The sequence below is a fragment of the Pteropus vampyrus genome, unplaced genomic scaffold (assembly GCF_000151845.1).
Source record: "Pteropus vampyrus isolate Shadow unplaced genomic scaffold, Pvam_2.0 Scaffold182, whole genome shotgun sequence".
NCBI lineage: Eukaryota > Metazoa > Chordata > Mammalia > Chiroptera > Pteropodidae > Pteropus > Pteropus vampyrus.
The window spans coordinates 2,726,797-2,743,930 of NW_011888963.1; the positions used below are offsets into that span (position 1 = coordinate 2,726,797).

Here is a 17,134-nt window from a genome sequence, read left to right on the forward strand (position 1 = left end):
CTTTACCCTTTCCAGACCCTGTTCTTTTGATTATCTTGTTCTGTGCCTGGAATGCCTTTACGTTTCTATTTTATCTGGCTATATCTTTAAACCTTGTTTCTGACTTTATGTCCTATATGAATCTGTTTCCTAGTTTTCTATTGTGGAATCACTTGTTCCTCTGTATTTTCATAGTATTTTATATAACCTGACAATGGCAATAATCATCGTTATAATAGCTAACAAATATTGTCTTTATTGTATATATGTTTAACTGATTTACACTTATTTAATCATCTTTACACATTATTTTGTAACTTATCTGCTTATGTATCTTTTCCCAAATAGACTATAACTAACTAATATCTTTAGATTCTGGTATATAACAAAAACTATATACCTGGGCATATGATGAGTGCTTAGCAAATCCTTGTATGCAAGAATGAATGTAAAAATGTTGCTCTTCAGTATTTGGTATTGAAAGTAATGCATAGATCATAATAATTGCTCTTCCTGAATATAGAATAGAGAAGGCTAAAGTGTGAATTGAATTGAATGCAAAAGCCATGTGGGAATGGCATGTATTTTCCCTATAGAAGATCCTATAGAGAATTCTATAGGTCTGTTAGAGTATTGAGGAAAGCTGAAGAAAATGCAAATAGAATTATTTTAGTCTAAGATGTTTTAGCTTGCATTATTTGTTGATGGCTTTAGTCTTTATGTGGGTATTTTGGGCAGTCATGATAGAATGAAATAATATTCATTAGAAATATAACATAAAAGCTGTACACAAAATGAGAGTGATGAGAAGAGAGGAGAAGAGATTGCTATAGTGTGGAAATACAAGTTGTATTTGTCTGTGATCATCAAACTTTTTGCTTAATTTGGTTCCTAAAATAAGTTTGAAAAGTGATATACCACTTCACATGTTTTAAAGTTGATATTTAAAATACTTTTTATCGTAAGTTTAAGTAGCCACAGAGACTGTAATTTAAAACACACTATATGTTGTAGATATGCTTTAAATACATTCTGTCAAAACTTTGGAGTTGCCTTTTTCATTGAAACACAAAAAATGTTCACCATATAATCTAATTGGCTAAATCAATCCTCATTGTTAAACTACTTAGCTAAGTCTGACTTTGTTTGTCAATAACAAGCCTGACTTTATTTGTTAAATCAAATTGAATGTGTTAACACACTACATGACAACCATCTCACGTCTGAATTCTAATTGTGAAATGGATATATAGCTAGATTAATAAGCAGTCAGACAGACTTGTACAAAGGCATATAGTCTTGCCAGGATGAAATAAGCATCACCCCCTTTAATTTTTCTTGCTTTGCTCATAAGAGATTATCCCTAGGATCAATGCATTTTTGAATTATTCCTTTGCATTATGCTTTGGAGACTTGTATACCCAGGGGACAAAATACCATAATAAGGTTTGGGATGGGAGAGAAGTATGCTCTCTTTTTTGTAAAGTAGAAACATGGCAATTATGAGAGGCAAAGAGGAAAGGAAAACTGATGGCTTACAGGTGCATTCTCAGGCGGGTCAATTTTAGGAACAGGCACATGTGGAAGTTGAGGATTTAGAAACATTCTACTTAAACATTTGTATCTGCATTACCCTTGGAAAGTCTTTGTTTATATTTTCTTGAAGACTGCTAGTATGGGTTCTGTCCATGTAATATAGGCATTCCACACTGTGATCACAAGATAAATCAATTGAGACACCCAAAATATACTTTCCGGTGCTTTAGTAAATTCACAAAGTACCCTCTCTATATCTTACATTCAAGAGAGTACCAGATACTACAATCCTGTGGTTTATCAATTACAAGATAAGAGAAAGGATGAGTGTGAGAGTGGTCAGAAGAGAAAGTTATGCAAGAGGAAAAGAAATGCCTTTCTTCAAATCTAAGGAAGCAAGATTTGTAGAGTTCGAACAAGATGAAGATGAAGAGTTGATCAGAGGATTAAGTAGTAACCCCTTACCCCAGTAGTATGGACTGATTATCATTTATGTACAATAAAAGAGAACTTTCACAACTTGGATTTTCCTATAATTTGTGAAATTTTATTTTTTTCCTGAAAAGCTTTTTCTTCCTAGCATAAAATATAGGCAAATAAAAATGTTCAGTCTTTTTAAATTTATTTTTTATTCTCACTTGAGAAACTTTGTATACTTTTGGTCTTAAAAATTAATTTATAGGAATATTATAAAGGTGCTTAAAATAAGCATTTATACCAATATTGATTTAGCATTCTCAATGTAATATATTTTAAAATATGCAGCATATTTGTGAACTCCTTCTTTTGTACTGAGTTATAATTCAACACAGAGTTAGAAGTCTGGCTGACATTAGGAAAGTTTCCTATTGAGCTATTTGTTTAGCTGATTATAAATCACTTAAAATATTTGTATTTTAACCAAGCTAAATTGCTGGTATACAACTAGGAAAACTATGCGATATCAATGTTATTTCTATTGCTAGTATTGCACTAGTTTAAAAAACAAAAACCCAAGAACCTGTGTTAGAGTTGAAAGAACTCCAAATAGTGCTTGCAGTTCAGAAGTATAAAATACAGTCTCTAGCTATAGTAAGAAAATATTCCAGCAGATTTAAAAGAGATTGGGAATAAAAAGCCATCCATTTGCTTTTTCGTAGAAGCAGTAGCAGTCTGCAGAGAAGTTATTCTAGCTTCAAAACAGTAAGGTAGATGGTTTTATGGGACTTGCAATTACAAACGTCCACTTTAACCTTTCTTTCTCACTGGCAGGTGTCCCATTGGCTTGCAGCCAGAGACTGCGAGTGTAGTGTAGCTGGCGGTGTGTCCCCCAGAGTGTTGAAAATGCCAACACTCCAGCTGGCTGCTCATAATTGCACTGATTGTGGTTTGACAACCAGAGTTCCAAGAAAGAAATGTGATGAATATGTGAAAATATTTTACAAATTTGATCAGATTACAAATTTCATCTCTCTTTTTTTTTTTCCTTTATAGATATGATATCTGCACTTATAAAAATAAGCCCTGTGGAACACTGGGTAAGTTTTTTTGTTTGTTCATTTGTTTGTTTGTTTTTATAAAAGGTGGACAATTCAGATTGTCTCTTCGGTCCAATGGGTTTACTTATTGTCATTCTCCTTTCTGACATATCTGAAATTATTCCTAAAAATTGTTAAATCTGACCTTTGTGGATGTGTCACTTAGCAGGAAACAAGTAGAATGATGATTAAAAACAACTTAGAAAATGATTCACAATCACCAATGACGATAAATTAAAAAGTTACCACTCATTTTCATGTAATTCATCTCTATAATGTATTTTCCAAAAATGCCAGTGAGTGTGAGAGCAAATAAAAGCAACCAGCATCTTCAAATCTCAGACTAAGAAAGGGAAGGAAAAAAAAAAACTTTGGTGATACTTAGGGAAGAAGTATTGAAAACAGTACTATTTTTGGGAACAATTTGATGGAAATAGTATATCCTCATAAATTAAGATATTGGAAATTTTTAGTACCTGAGCAAAAAAAGTAATTTTATACAATATTACAGACAGTAGTAGAGAGGACAGGATTGTTTTTTTGTGTGTGTGTGTGCTCCACAAATATCATTTGTTCTTTAAAAAGCATTTCTGTAGTATTACAGAATTTAAAAAAATCACATTTTGTTGCAGAGCATAACTTTATACTGGTAAAAGTTAACTGAAATACAAATGGGAAGGGGGAAAGGTAGCTTTCAAGTAGATTAAATCGTTAAGCAACTAGAGTTATTTTAAAAAACAGAAACTTTTTTCTATGAATTTTTTTTTTTTTTTTTAGTATCATAGAGGCTTTTTACAGACACAGAAGTTAAGCAACCGAAGGTGAATTCTCTGGTTTCTCTATGACAAGTCTCAACTTTTTTATCTGTAAAGGAATAATTAAGAAATCTATTCCTATGCACCTCATAAGAATTTGGGGAAGATTAAATTCAAGGGAGAGAAAAAGTCTTGCCCAACTTGCTGGGGAGTTCAGTTGATTATCTCTTCAGAGATTAAAATTTCTCTTGATGATTTTACCTGCCTTTCAGTCCTCTCTTACCTCACTTCCCTCAGGATTTATGGCTAAAGAAGAAATTCCTGTTTGCCAAGGATGAGTATTATGATGGAGAAGTTTGCCAGTTAAAAAACATAATGTAGAAAGAGCTCTCTGCTGCGAGAGCTCATATGAAAAAGATTTTCTGTGTAGTGTTTTAGGTTAACAAGATCTTGAACTGGAAACTAACCACTGGTTTTGACAGTTCCAGTACATTACCTTTTATAGTTTATTTAGCTTCCTTATCTATGAAGTAGAAGCAATATCTGCCCTTAATGCCTCAGGGATATTGTTAAAATCATTTAAGAAAATATAACAGTTTTTAGTAAAGAAGTACTATAAAAAATGAACTGATGTTATTATTTAATGTGGAAATTACCTATACTGTTTAACTTACCTTCTCTGTTATTGATCAAATTCTGAAAACATTTACTAAGTGCTTAATCAATCTAAATACAGTAGACACTAAGTCTCAAAGAAAGTACAAGCTAGAGCTTGTATATTTCTGGTATATATATGTATTTGAGGAAGTATGTACATATCTATACACATTCTATTCTGCTTTATGAAGGTAGATTATTTACGTCGAGATATGTTCTTCGTTGGAACATTAGTAATAACACTGCGTAGTACTTTTTATTGTCTTTTTTGCCAAAGTAGTTTGAGGTATTTTCCTACCCTACTTCTCCTTTTGTTTCCCTCAAAATAATGTGTTCCAACTTTGATAGTTTATTAATTTCTAGAATCAATACACATCAATGCATTTGCAAGCTAAGTATGTTGTTTTTCAAATTATAAACCATTATAAATTATCTTTTATACTGTCTATTAAACTACATGAACTGCATATATCTATTATACCTGTGTTGACTGATCTTCTTATTTGGAAAATATATTATCAGAATTGATCAGTTTTTTTTTCTTTTTGAGTGGCCATTCTGGTAACTTTCACCTTGATTTTTATGCCGATTCTTTCATATTCTCTTGTTTAGTGCCCCTGATGACCATTTGTAACATGGCTAAGTAGATTTAAGGGTGCAAATTGTGGCCATCAAACTGAGGAAATCTAAATGACCCAAATAGTAATCAAACTCCTATTAACACAATCACACATAAGAACTTTGACAGCTTCAATTTTATAGGAATACAGAAAATGGTGGGAGGTTGTGCAAATACATTAGCTTTTAGATTGTTCTTTTGCTTTAGTTAAGATTTACCTTTATATTTTCAACTAGTAGTAGTTATTTACCAAACATGTTCTTTCTTAAGTTGTTCTTTCAGTAGAGCTAACAATTTTATATTAGACATAGAAGTCTGTCTGTGTTTGCAAATATACCTTGGGGTGTCATTGAGAATTCTCAATTCAAAATACAGTCACATGGCACATACCAAACAACAATGACAAATGAAAAGCTAACCCATGAAAGAATGTATTTTTGGAAATATAACAAATGTAATTTAACAATAATTATTCTTAGTAATTCTTTTTAAAAAATAAAAACAAATTTGATAAAGCTCAAAACAGAAACAGTTTTGAGTGGCTTTGTTCTTCCCATATCATGGTCCATATTGAACCCAAGAGCTTAAAGCCAGATAACGTGCTGCAAACTTATTTTGTTTTCTTTCTCTTTCTGTCTTGCTCTCTCTCATTGGAGTTTGAAACTAGCATTTATTAAATGTTTTTGATTAACTAAAACAATTAAGTCGCCTTGCCCCAACTATTCCCTTTTTTTATATCTTCTTCACATCCCAAGACTTCGAAGTGGATGGAAGGGGCAGCACAAGGGTGACCCCAGTGTTTATAATAACTCTGTGAGGCAGAAATCAACCCCATCCCCAACTCCTGCCTCTTCCACATAAAACAGCAGGAAAAGTAAATAATCTGTAAGCATATCCAGCACTAACCTCATCTATGTTCCAGTGGGGTTATTATGTTGATGTTTTATATTAGAAGATACTCAGAAACAATTTCTCAAGCTTTCTTGTCAGTAAAAATATGAATCGAACATCTTTCATCATTCCAAATTAGAATAACTGGGAAATTGTACCTAGCACAGAATATTGTTTATTAAACTCAATAGGTATTCACTGAATTGGATTAAAATCACTTTTGGTGGGAAGATAATTATTAATACTTGGATGATGATAGTAGACTACTAACACATGAAGTGTTTTTCCTACTTTTCCTTCAATGTCTTCTAAATAACTTTTATCTTTATGTGTGTTAAGTATGAGTTGGCATCTATTTTCTTATAACACATGGCATTTTATCGTTTGCACAAAAATTATTTTTTCTAAGCACTGTTTTAAAGTTATGTACTAATTCACAGAGCATGATCTTTATTTGGAAATAAATATTAAAGCTTTTACATACTAAAATTCCCAAAGGAAGAATACTTTGAGTAACATAACATTTCACTAGAGTCAGCGAATTAACACCGTAGTTTTTGCTTTATTAGTAAAACGCGAATGCATTGAAGGGGGATGGGAGAGGGGAGAACTACACTGAATGTGTGAATGACTTTCCTACCATTAAAATATTTAAAGAAATTGTTGCGTCACTATCAGGACTAATTTCAGATGATTAAAAAAATGCAAAAATCTCCCATCTTTAACAGTTCTCTTTTTTCTCTTTTGAGTCATTCATTTTTGTTTTTATAAAAATGTCATTTTGAAAACCATTTGGGATTCCCTTTTTTTTGTTAACTAAAAAGTTGCTTGTATATTTTTATGAACCCACTAAACTTAAACAGATCTCTTTAGAAAAATAATGTGGATATATTTTGCTTTCTACAGCCTGTAGAATGTTAAAATAGAAATGCTTTCTTGAATTCCCTCTTCTGGCTCAAGTTACTAGGTGGTCCCAAGTTACCAGAAGTAAAATTTATAAATCTAACCCCTAGTCTAGACATTTTCCAGCACTGACTGCAGTTCAAAAAATATTAATGTCTAGCCGGCAAAGTGAAACTCCCCCCAGTGATTTTGCAAATGACTAGAAAGTTAACCTTTTGCCAACTGCTCCTTCTGTGCATGGAGGTTATTAAAAAGAATCCAGGCATTTATAAGTATGGGCTTTTTAAGACTGAAACACCTTGGCTTGACCCTTTGTGTCTCCTTCTGTTTATTCAGGCTTGGCCTCCGTGGCTGGAATGTGTGAGCCTGAAAGAAGCTGCAGCATTAATGAAGACATTGGCCTGGGTTCAGCTTTTACCATTGCACATGAGATTGGTCACAAGTGAGTGAGTTTAAGAAAATCAAAATAAATTTTAGAACTTCGCTCTTTTGAGCAACTCATAACTACTGTGTGGAACGCATGTGTTCAACCATATTTTACTGCTTTTTTTGTCTGATTCTATAGAGAATGTTATCATTTGGAGTATTGAGATAAATCATCTTAAGAACTGGAGACTTGTTAATCTTTCTGATTCAATGACTAGTGTTCTTGGAGTAGTGAATGCACCACACTTAAAGTTTTGTTATTATATACATTTGAAATAATTTAGCTTTAGCACAGTCTACTCAACACCTGGTTCCTCAAAGTCAAGTTGTTGAAATGATCTTTCTTTTCCTCAAGTGACAACACCTATATATTTTAAAATCATCATTGACACCATTACCATAAAATGTACTTTGAATTTTCACTTTTCGTACAGCCCTAAGCATACCTTTTCCAGGCATAAAGTTTGTTCACTCATTGCTATGTAACTTGTATTTTCATATGTACTTGTATGTCACTGAAAAGAAAGAAAGCCAAACTGATGTTACATGAGTGGTGAGATATCATCCTCACTACTTTTTAGGAAGATCTAGAGTTTTTAATATTTGTTTTAAATAAATGTGTGCCCAAAACTGTTCTATGGCTTCCCCTTCTCCAACCTCCCAACAATAACAACAACAACAAAAAAGCCCTTAATTGACTTCAAGCAGCAGGCAGTAGTAAATATAAAAGCCTGCTCATGTGGAGGGAGAGAAGTTTGAAAACTTTAAAAAGATAGTCAAACATTTTTAACTCAAACAAGCAGCCTGTTTGCAAGAACTCCTGACATTTGCATGATATAAGTTTTACAGTCTGCTTTTTTGGTAGAGAAATGGGTGGTGCAGCGGAAGAACCAATAAAAAAGAATGTTTATTATACACTTGCCTCAGAGGTCAATCCTGAGATAAATCTGTGGTTCAGCTTTTTTTTTTTTTTAAATAGAGAGTAAAATTGAGTCAATCTGTTTATTATTTTGAAAATTGCAATTTAAATTTTACCAAATTGGTATTGATTTGTGTGTAACTTCAAGTTACCAGCAAGTTTCAAACCTGACTTGATTCAGACATGGGGACAAATCAGTATTATACTTTTAATGAAGTCCTAAAAATATTGGTGTCCTAGTTCCCCTTGCGATACACAGCAGGGGAACTAAAGGGGAAAGCCCTCTTAAGCAGTCAGTTTATCTTCAACGCGCTTAAAAATCTGGCTCATTAATGTCTGTCATAATCTCATGCAGCCAGACTAAATGTAATAGGTTCTGTTAAATTAAATTAAATTGAAAGGTCAGGAAAAGTAATATAGCGGATGAATAATGTATGTATGAGAGCACTGTTACTTCATGCAGTCACAAGTTAGTCAATGCCAACGTATGCACTGTAGCCAAGGTGAGGGTTTATCTCTGTATCTTTTAGAAGATTCTAACCGAGCTACTCTCAGGCTTCCCAGATTTTTTGTTGGCTTAATGGGTAATTCCTTTGAATTTTTCCTAAGATGAATACTTTATATGTAAGTAGAAGAATTGGGAAAGAAGTAGAATGTAGTTCTTAAGATTTATGTGCCTTGGAGTAACTTTATTTCATGGCTAATTCTTATTTGGTAGTGTGAGTGTTAAAAAAAGGCAGGAGTCTACAAAATCGTTTATAATGAGAGCCAGAAGAAATGCTTCCATTCAGAAATGTTATTTGACAAACTAAAAATTACTTTTCTTTCTTTCCATGTACAGTTGATTAATATGCGACTACCCTCTTCTCCTTTCCCCTAGACCACTAGACAGGATATGTTGTTTAACATATTATCTTTTTCAATATGTCAAATTCTTATTTGGTCAGTTAGGGAAAATCTATTTCATAGCTAAAGATCCCTTTACTTGATTTTAAGATCTTACGGTTTAGCTTTAAGGAACTTAGCAACTCAACTCTGGCACAACTCATGTTGCCATTAAAATACAGAGCTCTCGATTCTTCCTGAAACAAAGCAATAGCCATGGTAAATATATCAAGTATACTTTTCAGATAAAGTATACTGAATTTTTATAACTTGTATCATTTAGTAGGATGAATGTTAAGTGATGTGAGGATATCTGCAGATTCATCGCAGTGAAGAATATTTGACCACGAATTACTGAGAAGAGTCTCTACTGAGTCACTAGACTGTGAGAATATTGTCTGCCTTTTAAAAAATTATTTAGAATATGGTTTTGCACCATATATAGTTGTGTAGGGATATAGTATCCATTTAGACAGCTGTGGGATAACTTTTTTCTTTACTGGGACTTAGAGACCACTTTTATTTCTCTCCATGAGAAATAAAACAAAAAAATTAGTTTCTTTGTCAAATGAAAAAATGAGGTTTGTTCTATATCTAAATGACATGTCTACCATTAATGTAGGCTAAACGCCAAAGGCATTTAATGAAACTATATAAAAAGAGTGTTCTTTGAAAGTTTTTTTCATTAATTATATAGTTGCTATAGGTTTCAGAAGTTGAAGAAATTATGATGTTGAAGAGAGGTGGCAAGAATTCAGCCAGACCTCTGGTGTTTTGAGAAAACTACTAATGTATCTACACTGTACAAAAATAATCTTAAAAGAGATCTTAAAAATAGTTATGTTTTTTAGGGATGCACATTGAAGTATGTAGGACTGAAGTGACAAGACATCTAAGATTTTCTTTTAAAAGAAAGGGAAAAAAGTGAAAGATAAAACAGGAATAATCTTGATGTTGTGTGTATGGGAGTTCATTATACCTAATTTTTTTTCACAAATAAGAATAAGTCCTAAATAGGCATAAATCTTTTAGATGCGACACTTATTTCTTAATTGTGATTGAGTAAACTATAACTCTGATTTTGAGAAAATTAAAGAAGTGTTAAAGTTGTACTGAAAGCTATAGGGATATATTGATCTTGCTTTTGGAAATCAATATCAGTGTTTGGTTTTACAAATAGGAATATGCTTTCTATGGAAGATCGGTTAGGAGATGAAATTTTAAAAATTAGAAATGTGGCAAAACTTTCAAGATAAAATTGTAAATTAAGTTACCTGTGTTAGGAAGCTCTTATTAGTTTTCTTTAAACTTCAGTTCTCTTGCTGCAAGTATCTAAGTGTCTTTAAATGCTTCATCAGTGTTGTGCTTTCATAATAGAAGGTTAATAATAAACATACACCAAGGTATTTGGAAGTTTAATGCCTTTTCTAGTTTTGGTATCAAAATAATGTTAGTTTTATAAAATGAATTAAGGAGTATTCTATTTTCTGGAGGAGTTGCTTTCCCATGAATAGACTTTAAAATGTTATTTAAGTATAATTTACATGTAATAAATGTGTATCCATTTTGTGTACAGTTTAATGAATTTTGACAAATGTATATAACCATGTAAGTACCACGACAATCAAGATACCGACATTTTTGTTACCGAAAAAGGCCCCTTGTCTCCTTTACCATCTCCACCCTCCTTCCCCTTTCCCTGGCACCAGACAACCATAGATTTACTCTCTATCACTGTAGATCAGGCTTGTTTTTCTCTGTAGCTTTTTTTAAAATAAATGTGCATAGTGGGTACTCTTGTGTCTAGGTTCTTTCCCTCAGCTCAGTGTTTTTGAGATTCATCTATGTTGTGTATCAGTTCTTTTTTTTCCCTGAATATCGCAATACACATAACACATTTTAGATTGTTCTAGTTTGGAATGATTATGAATAGTGCTTCTGTGAATATACATGTATAAGTATTTATATGGACATATGCTTTCATTTCTCGTGGGTAATAGTACTGGTAGTATAATACATGTTCGTTTCACTTTATAATAAACAGATAAACTTTTTCAAAATGGCTATAGACAATTTTGCATTCCCACTAGCAATCTATGACAGTTTTGATGACTTCAGATACTTGGCAACATTTGTTATTGTCTTTTTTATTTTAGACATTATTATGCATTTAGCGGTATCTCATCGTGGTTTTAATTACTTGACCATTTATTTTCTGATGAACTAATAATGTTAGCGATGATGGTATCTTTTCATGTGCTTATTTGTCATTCATTATCTTCTTTAAATGTCTATTCAAATTCTTTTCCAACTTTTTAAAAAACTGAGATGTTTTCTTCTTATTGACTTGTAAGTTCTCAATATAATCTAGATAAAAGTCATCATTATATGTACTTAATGAGAATATTTTCTCCAACTCTGTTACCTGCCATTCATTTTTAATGATGTCTTATGAAAAGCAGAATTTCAATGAGTCTAATTAAAAAAATTTTTTTTATTATTTGCATTTTTTTATGTCTGAACATATCTTTGCCTACTTCAAGACTGAAAATTTTCTTATATTTTTGTCTAGAAGTTTTATACTTTTTTACATTAAGAGCTATGATCCATTTTGAATTAATTTTTTTTGTATGGTGTGAGGTTCCTCTTTTTCATCTCATGAATATCCAATTATTTTAGCACAATTTCTTTAGAAAAATTGGTTGATTTGTACTTTTCCTTTAATGTTTTTTGCTAGTTCGGGTATCAGTATAAAATTAATGTTATAAATTGAGTTAGGAATGTTTTTCAGTTTCTGGAAGAGTTTGTATACATTAGGCAGATGTTATTTCTTCCTTAAATGTTAAATACAATTTACCAATGAGGCCATATGAGCCAGGAATTTTCGTTGTGAGATTATTAATTAATAATTTAATTTTTTATTAGCTATGAAATAACATTTTTAAATCTTTTGAGTCTTTTTTGTTAATTATCTTTCAAAGTATTAGACTATTTTAACTAAATTATCAAATTTATTATGATATACTTGTTCATTATGTTCTTTTATTGTCTTTATAAATTGTCTGTAATGTAAATAATAATGTTCCATCATTCATTCCTGATATTTGTAATTTGTGTTTTCTCCTTTTTTCTTTTTTCCAGCTTTATTGAGATATAATTGACATATAACATTGTATAAGTTTAAAGTGTACAACGTGATGATTTGATACATGTATATATTGCGAAATGATTACCATGATAAGGTTAGTTAACACATCCATCACATCATATAATTACTCTTTTTTGTGTGTGTGGTGAGAACATTTAAGATCCACTTTCTTAGCAGCTCTCAAGTATACAATGCAGTGTCGTAAACTACTGTCACCATGCTTTACATGAGACCCTCCAGAACTTATTCATCTTATAACTGCAAGTGTGTACACTTTGAACAAAATCTCTCCATTTCACCCACATCCCAGCCCCTGGCAACCAACATATTACTCTGTTTTTATGAGTTTGGCTTTTTTAGATTCCATGTATAAATGAGACATTCAGTATTTGTCTTCTTAATCTGACTTATTTCACCTACCATAATGCCCTTAAGGTTCATCCATGTTGTCACAAATGGCAGGATTGCCTTTTTTTTTTTAATAACTGAATAATATTCCATACACACAATGGAATATTCTATTACACACACATACAAGCATATACACATCACATTTTCTTTATCCATATATCTATTGGTGGACACTTAGGATATTTCCATATCTTGGCTACTGTGAATAATGCTGCATTAAACATAGGGGTACATATATCTATTTAAGATAGTGATTTCATTTCATATGGCTATATACCTAGAAGTAGGATTGCTGGATCTTATGGTAGTTCTATTTTTAATTTTTTTACAATCTTCCATACTGTTTTCCGTAGTGGCATCACCAAATTTGCATTCCTATCAACAGTACACAAGGGTTCTCTTTTTTCCACATCCTTACCAGCACTTATAATCTCTTGGCATTTTGATGATAGCCACTTTAACATGTGTGGAGTGATACCTCATTATGTTTTTGATTTGTATTTCCCAGATAATTAGTGATGTTGAGCACCTTTTCATGTGCTTCTTTGCTGTTTGTTTGTCCCAAGAAAAACATCTATCTCTTCAGGTCCTTTACCTATTTTTATATCAGATTTTTTTTTTTTTCTATTGAGTTGTATGAGTTCCTTATATTTTTTCATGTTAACCCTTCATTAGATGTTTAGTTTGCAAATATTTTCTCCCATTCCATAGGTTGCCTTTTCATTTTGTTGACTGTTTCTTTTGTTTGCAAAAGCTTTTTAGTTCGTTATAGTTCTATGTGTTTATTTTTGCTTCTGTTGCTTATACTTTTGGTGTCACATCTAAAAATTCATTGCCAAGACCAACGTCAAGGAGCATTTCCTCTATGTTTTCTCCTAGGAGTTTTATGGTTTCTGGTGTTACATTTAAGTCTTTAATCCGTTTTGACTTAATCTTCTGAGTTATGAAGGATAGAGTTTTAATTTAATTTTTTATTTTTTTAAAAATTTTTAATTCTTTAATGTCACCACATATTTGACTAATTTATTTTTTTTTGTATGGGAATGTCCAATTTTTCTAAAACTATTTATTGAAGAGAATATCCTTTCCCCATTAACTATTCTTTATTCTTTTTTCAAATATTAGTTGCCCATATATGTGTGGGTTTTTTCTGGACTCCATATTCTGTTCATTGGTTTATCTATTTTTATGCCAGTATCGTACTTGTTCAGTTACTACAGCTTTGTAATATAATTTGAAACCACGAAGTGATTCCTGCATCTTCATTCTTTCTCAAGATTGCTTTGCTCTTTGGGGTCTTTTGTGATTCTATACAAATTTTAGGATTGTTTTTCTATTTCTGTGAAAAACGTTATTGAAATTTTGATATGAGTCGCATTGAATCTATAGATGGCTTTAGATAGTGTGGACATTTTTAACACTAGTAAATATTCCTATTTGTTAACATGAATATTATTCCATTTATTTCTGTTTTCTTCAGTTTTTAAAATCAATGTCTTATAGTTTTCAGTGTACATATCTTTCACATCTGGTTATATTTATTCCTTAGGATTTTATTGTTCTTGACACTATTATATATGGAATTGTTTTATTTCTTTTTCAGATTGTTCACAGTTGGTGTATATATAGACACAACTGATTTTTGTATGTTGATTTTATATCTTGCACTTCACCGAATTTATTAGTTCTAACCATTTTTGGTAGAGTCTTTAGGATTTTATATATACAAGATCATGTCATCTCAAACAGAGACAATTTTACGTCTTCCTTTCTGATTTAGATGGCTTTATTTATTCATTCATTCATTCATTCATTCATTCATTCATTCATTCATTCGTTTTGCCTGATTGGTCTGGCCAGGACTTTTATGTTGAATAAGAATGGTGAGAGTGTAGAGGACGTTCTTATCTTTTTTCTTATCTTAGAGGAAAAGTTTTAAACCTTTCACCATTGAGTATAATACACCTAGGGGCTTGTCACATATGGCCTTTATTATGTTGAGGTATGTTTCCTCTATACCCACTTGGTTGAGAGTTTTTATAACAAAGGAGACTTGAATTTTGTCAAATGCTTTTTATTCTTTACTGAGATGGTCATAAGATTTTTATATTCCGTTCTATTAATATGATGTATCACGTTTATTGATTTGCATGTGTTGAATCATCCTTGCATCTGAGGTTTGAGTCCTACTTGATCATTGTGTATGATCCTTTTAACGTATTGTCTATTTCGTTTTACTAGTATTTTTTTCTTTTTGAGAATTTTTCTCTATTCATTAGGGATATCATCCTGTGGTTTTCCTGTTTTGTAGAGTCTTCATCTGGATTTGACATCAGGGTAATGTTGACCTTGTAAAATGAGTTTAGGAGTGTTGTTCCTCTTCAATTTGTTGGAAAAGTTTGAGAGAGATTGGTATTAATTCTTTAAATGTTTGATAGAATTTACCAGTGAATTCATATACTTTTTGTTATTGGCATTTACTTATTGTTATTGGTCTGTTTAGAATTTCTATTTCTTCATGATTCAGTCTTAGTAGATTTTATGTTTTTAGGAATTTTTCCTCTTCTAGGTTATGCAGTTTGTTGGTATGTAATTGTTCATAGTATCTCTTATGATCCTTGCATTTCTATGGTTGTAATGTCTCCTTTTTCATTATTGGTTTTATTTATTTAAGTCTTTCATTTTCCAGTTATCCTAGCTAAAGTTTGTCAGTTTGGTTTATCTTTTCAAAAAAAAGTCCTTGATTTCATTGATGTTTTTCTAGTTTCACTCATTTGTTTCTGCTCTGATATTTGTTATTTTCTTCCATCTATGAAATTTGTCCTTAATTTGTTCTTTTTTCCTAGTTTCTTGAGACAAAGTTAGGTAGTTTATTTGAGATTTTTGTTTTCATCTCAATGTATGCATTTATTGCTATAAATGTCCCTCTTAGAATCACTTTTGCTGCATCCTATAAGTTTTGGTATGTTGTGTTTCCATTTATGTTTGCCTTAAGATAGTTTTTAATTACCCTTTTGATTTCTTTTTTGAACCATTGATTGTTCAGCAGCGTGTTTGAAAATTTTCTGCTTTTTTTCCCTGTTGTTGATTTCTAGTTTCATACTATTGTGATCAGAAAAAAGACCTTGAAATAATTTCAGTCTTCTTAAATTTGTTTAGACTTTTGTTGTTACCTACTGTGTGATCTGTCCTGAAGTATGTTCTGTATGCACTCGAGAAGAATGTGTATTCTGCTATTGTTGGATCAAATGATCTATTTATGTCTTTAAAGTCCCTATGATCGAAAGTGTACTTGAAGTCCAGTGGTTCTTGATTTTCCTGTCTGTGTGATTTATCCATTGTTGAAAGTTGGGTATTGTAGTCCTTAACTATTATAGTATTGCTGTTTATTTCTTCTTCTTCTTCTTGTTCTGTTTGTATTTGCTTTATATATTTAGGTGCTCCAGTGTTGAGTGCATAAATATTTATAATTGTTATTTGATGAATTGACTTACTTTGTCTCTTGTTACAGTGTTTTAGTAACATAAAAAGTTTCTTTTGTGTGTTATAAGTTTAGCTACCCCTGTTCTCTTTTGATTTACATTTGCATGGAATATCTTTTTCCATTGCTTCTCTTTGAGCCTATATGCATCTTTGAAGTTGAGGTGAGTCTCTCGTAGGCAGTGTATAGTGGAGTCTTATTTTTTATTAATCCATTTAGCCATTCTATGTCTTTTTATTGGAGAATTTAGTCTATTTACATTTAAAGTAATTATGGATAGGTAAGGACTTAGTAAAGCTATCTTATCAATTGTTTTCAGTTGTTTTGTAATTCCTTTGTTCATTTATTTCTTTTGTTGTCTTTTCTTTGTGAATTGGTGATTTTCTGTGGTGGTATACTTGGATAGCCTTCTTTTTGTCTTTTATGTATCTACTGTAGGTTTTTGCTTTGTTTGTGATTACCATGAGGCTTACATAAAACAGAGACATAACAGTCTATTGTAAGCTGATAACAACTTAACTTCAATTGTATGCAAAAACATTACCTTTTTACTGCCCCCTGATATTTTATAGTTTACATGTCATGATTTAGGTCTTTTTATAATGTATATCAATGAGCAAATTATTATAACTGTAGTCATTTTAATAATTTTTGTTCTTTAACTTTTATACTAAAGTAATTAACACACCTCCATATTACAATATTGAAATATTCTGAATTTGACTTTATACTTTCTTTTACCAGTGTACTTTATATTTTCATTTGTTTCCGTGTTACTTATTTGCATCCTTTCATCTACCTTGAAGAACTCCTTTAGGACTTCTTGTAAGGAGGTCTAGTGGTGATGAACTTCTTCAGCTGTTTTTGGTCTGGAAAAATATATCTCTTCTTCATTTCTGAAGGACAACTTTGCCAGGTCAAGTGTTCTTGGTTGGCAGTTTTTATTTTTCAGACTATATTCCACTTTCTCTTGGTTGCAAGGTTTCTGCTGAGAAATCTGCTGATAG

The 17,134-nt window shown here is 31.6% G+C and overlaps 1 protein-coding gene across 1 annotated transcript in view; it reads left to right on the forward strand.

Moving 5' to 3' along the window:
• ADAMTS6 (ADAM metallopeptidase with thrombospondin type 1 motif 6) overlaps nucleotides 1–17,134 on the forward strand; it is a 255,221-nt gene that overhangs the window by 97,750 nt on the left and 140,337 nt on the right. Inside the window, exons 7-8 of the mRNA XM_023537208.1 lie at nucleotides 2,989–3,032; nucleotides 7,194–7,299. Of these exons, the coding sequence (XP_023392976.1) occupies nucleotides 2,989–3,032; nucleotides 7,194–7,299 (150 nt within the window). The remainder of the gene's footprint in view (nucleotides 1–2,988; nucleotides 3,033–7,193; nucleotides 7,300–17,134) is intronic.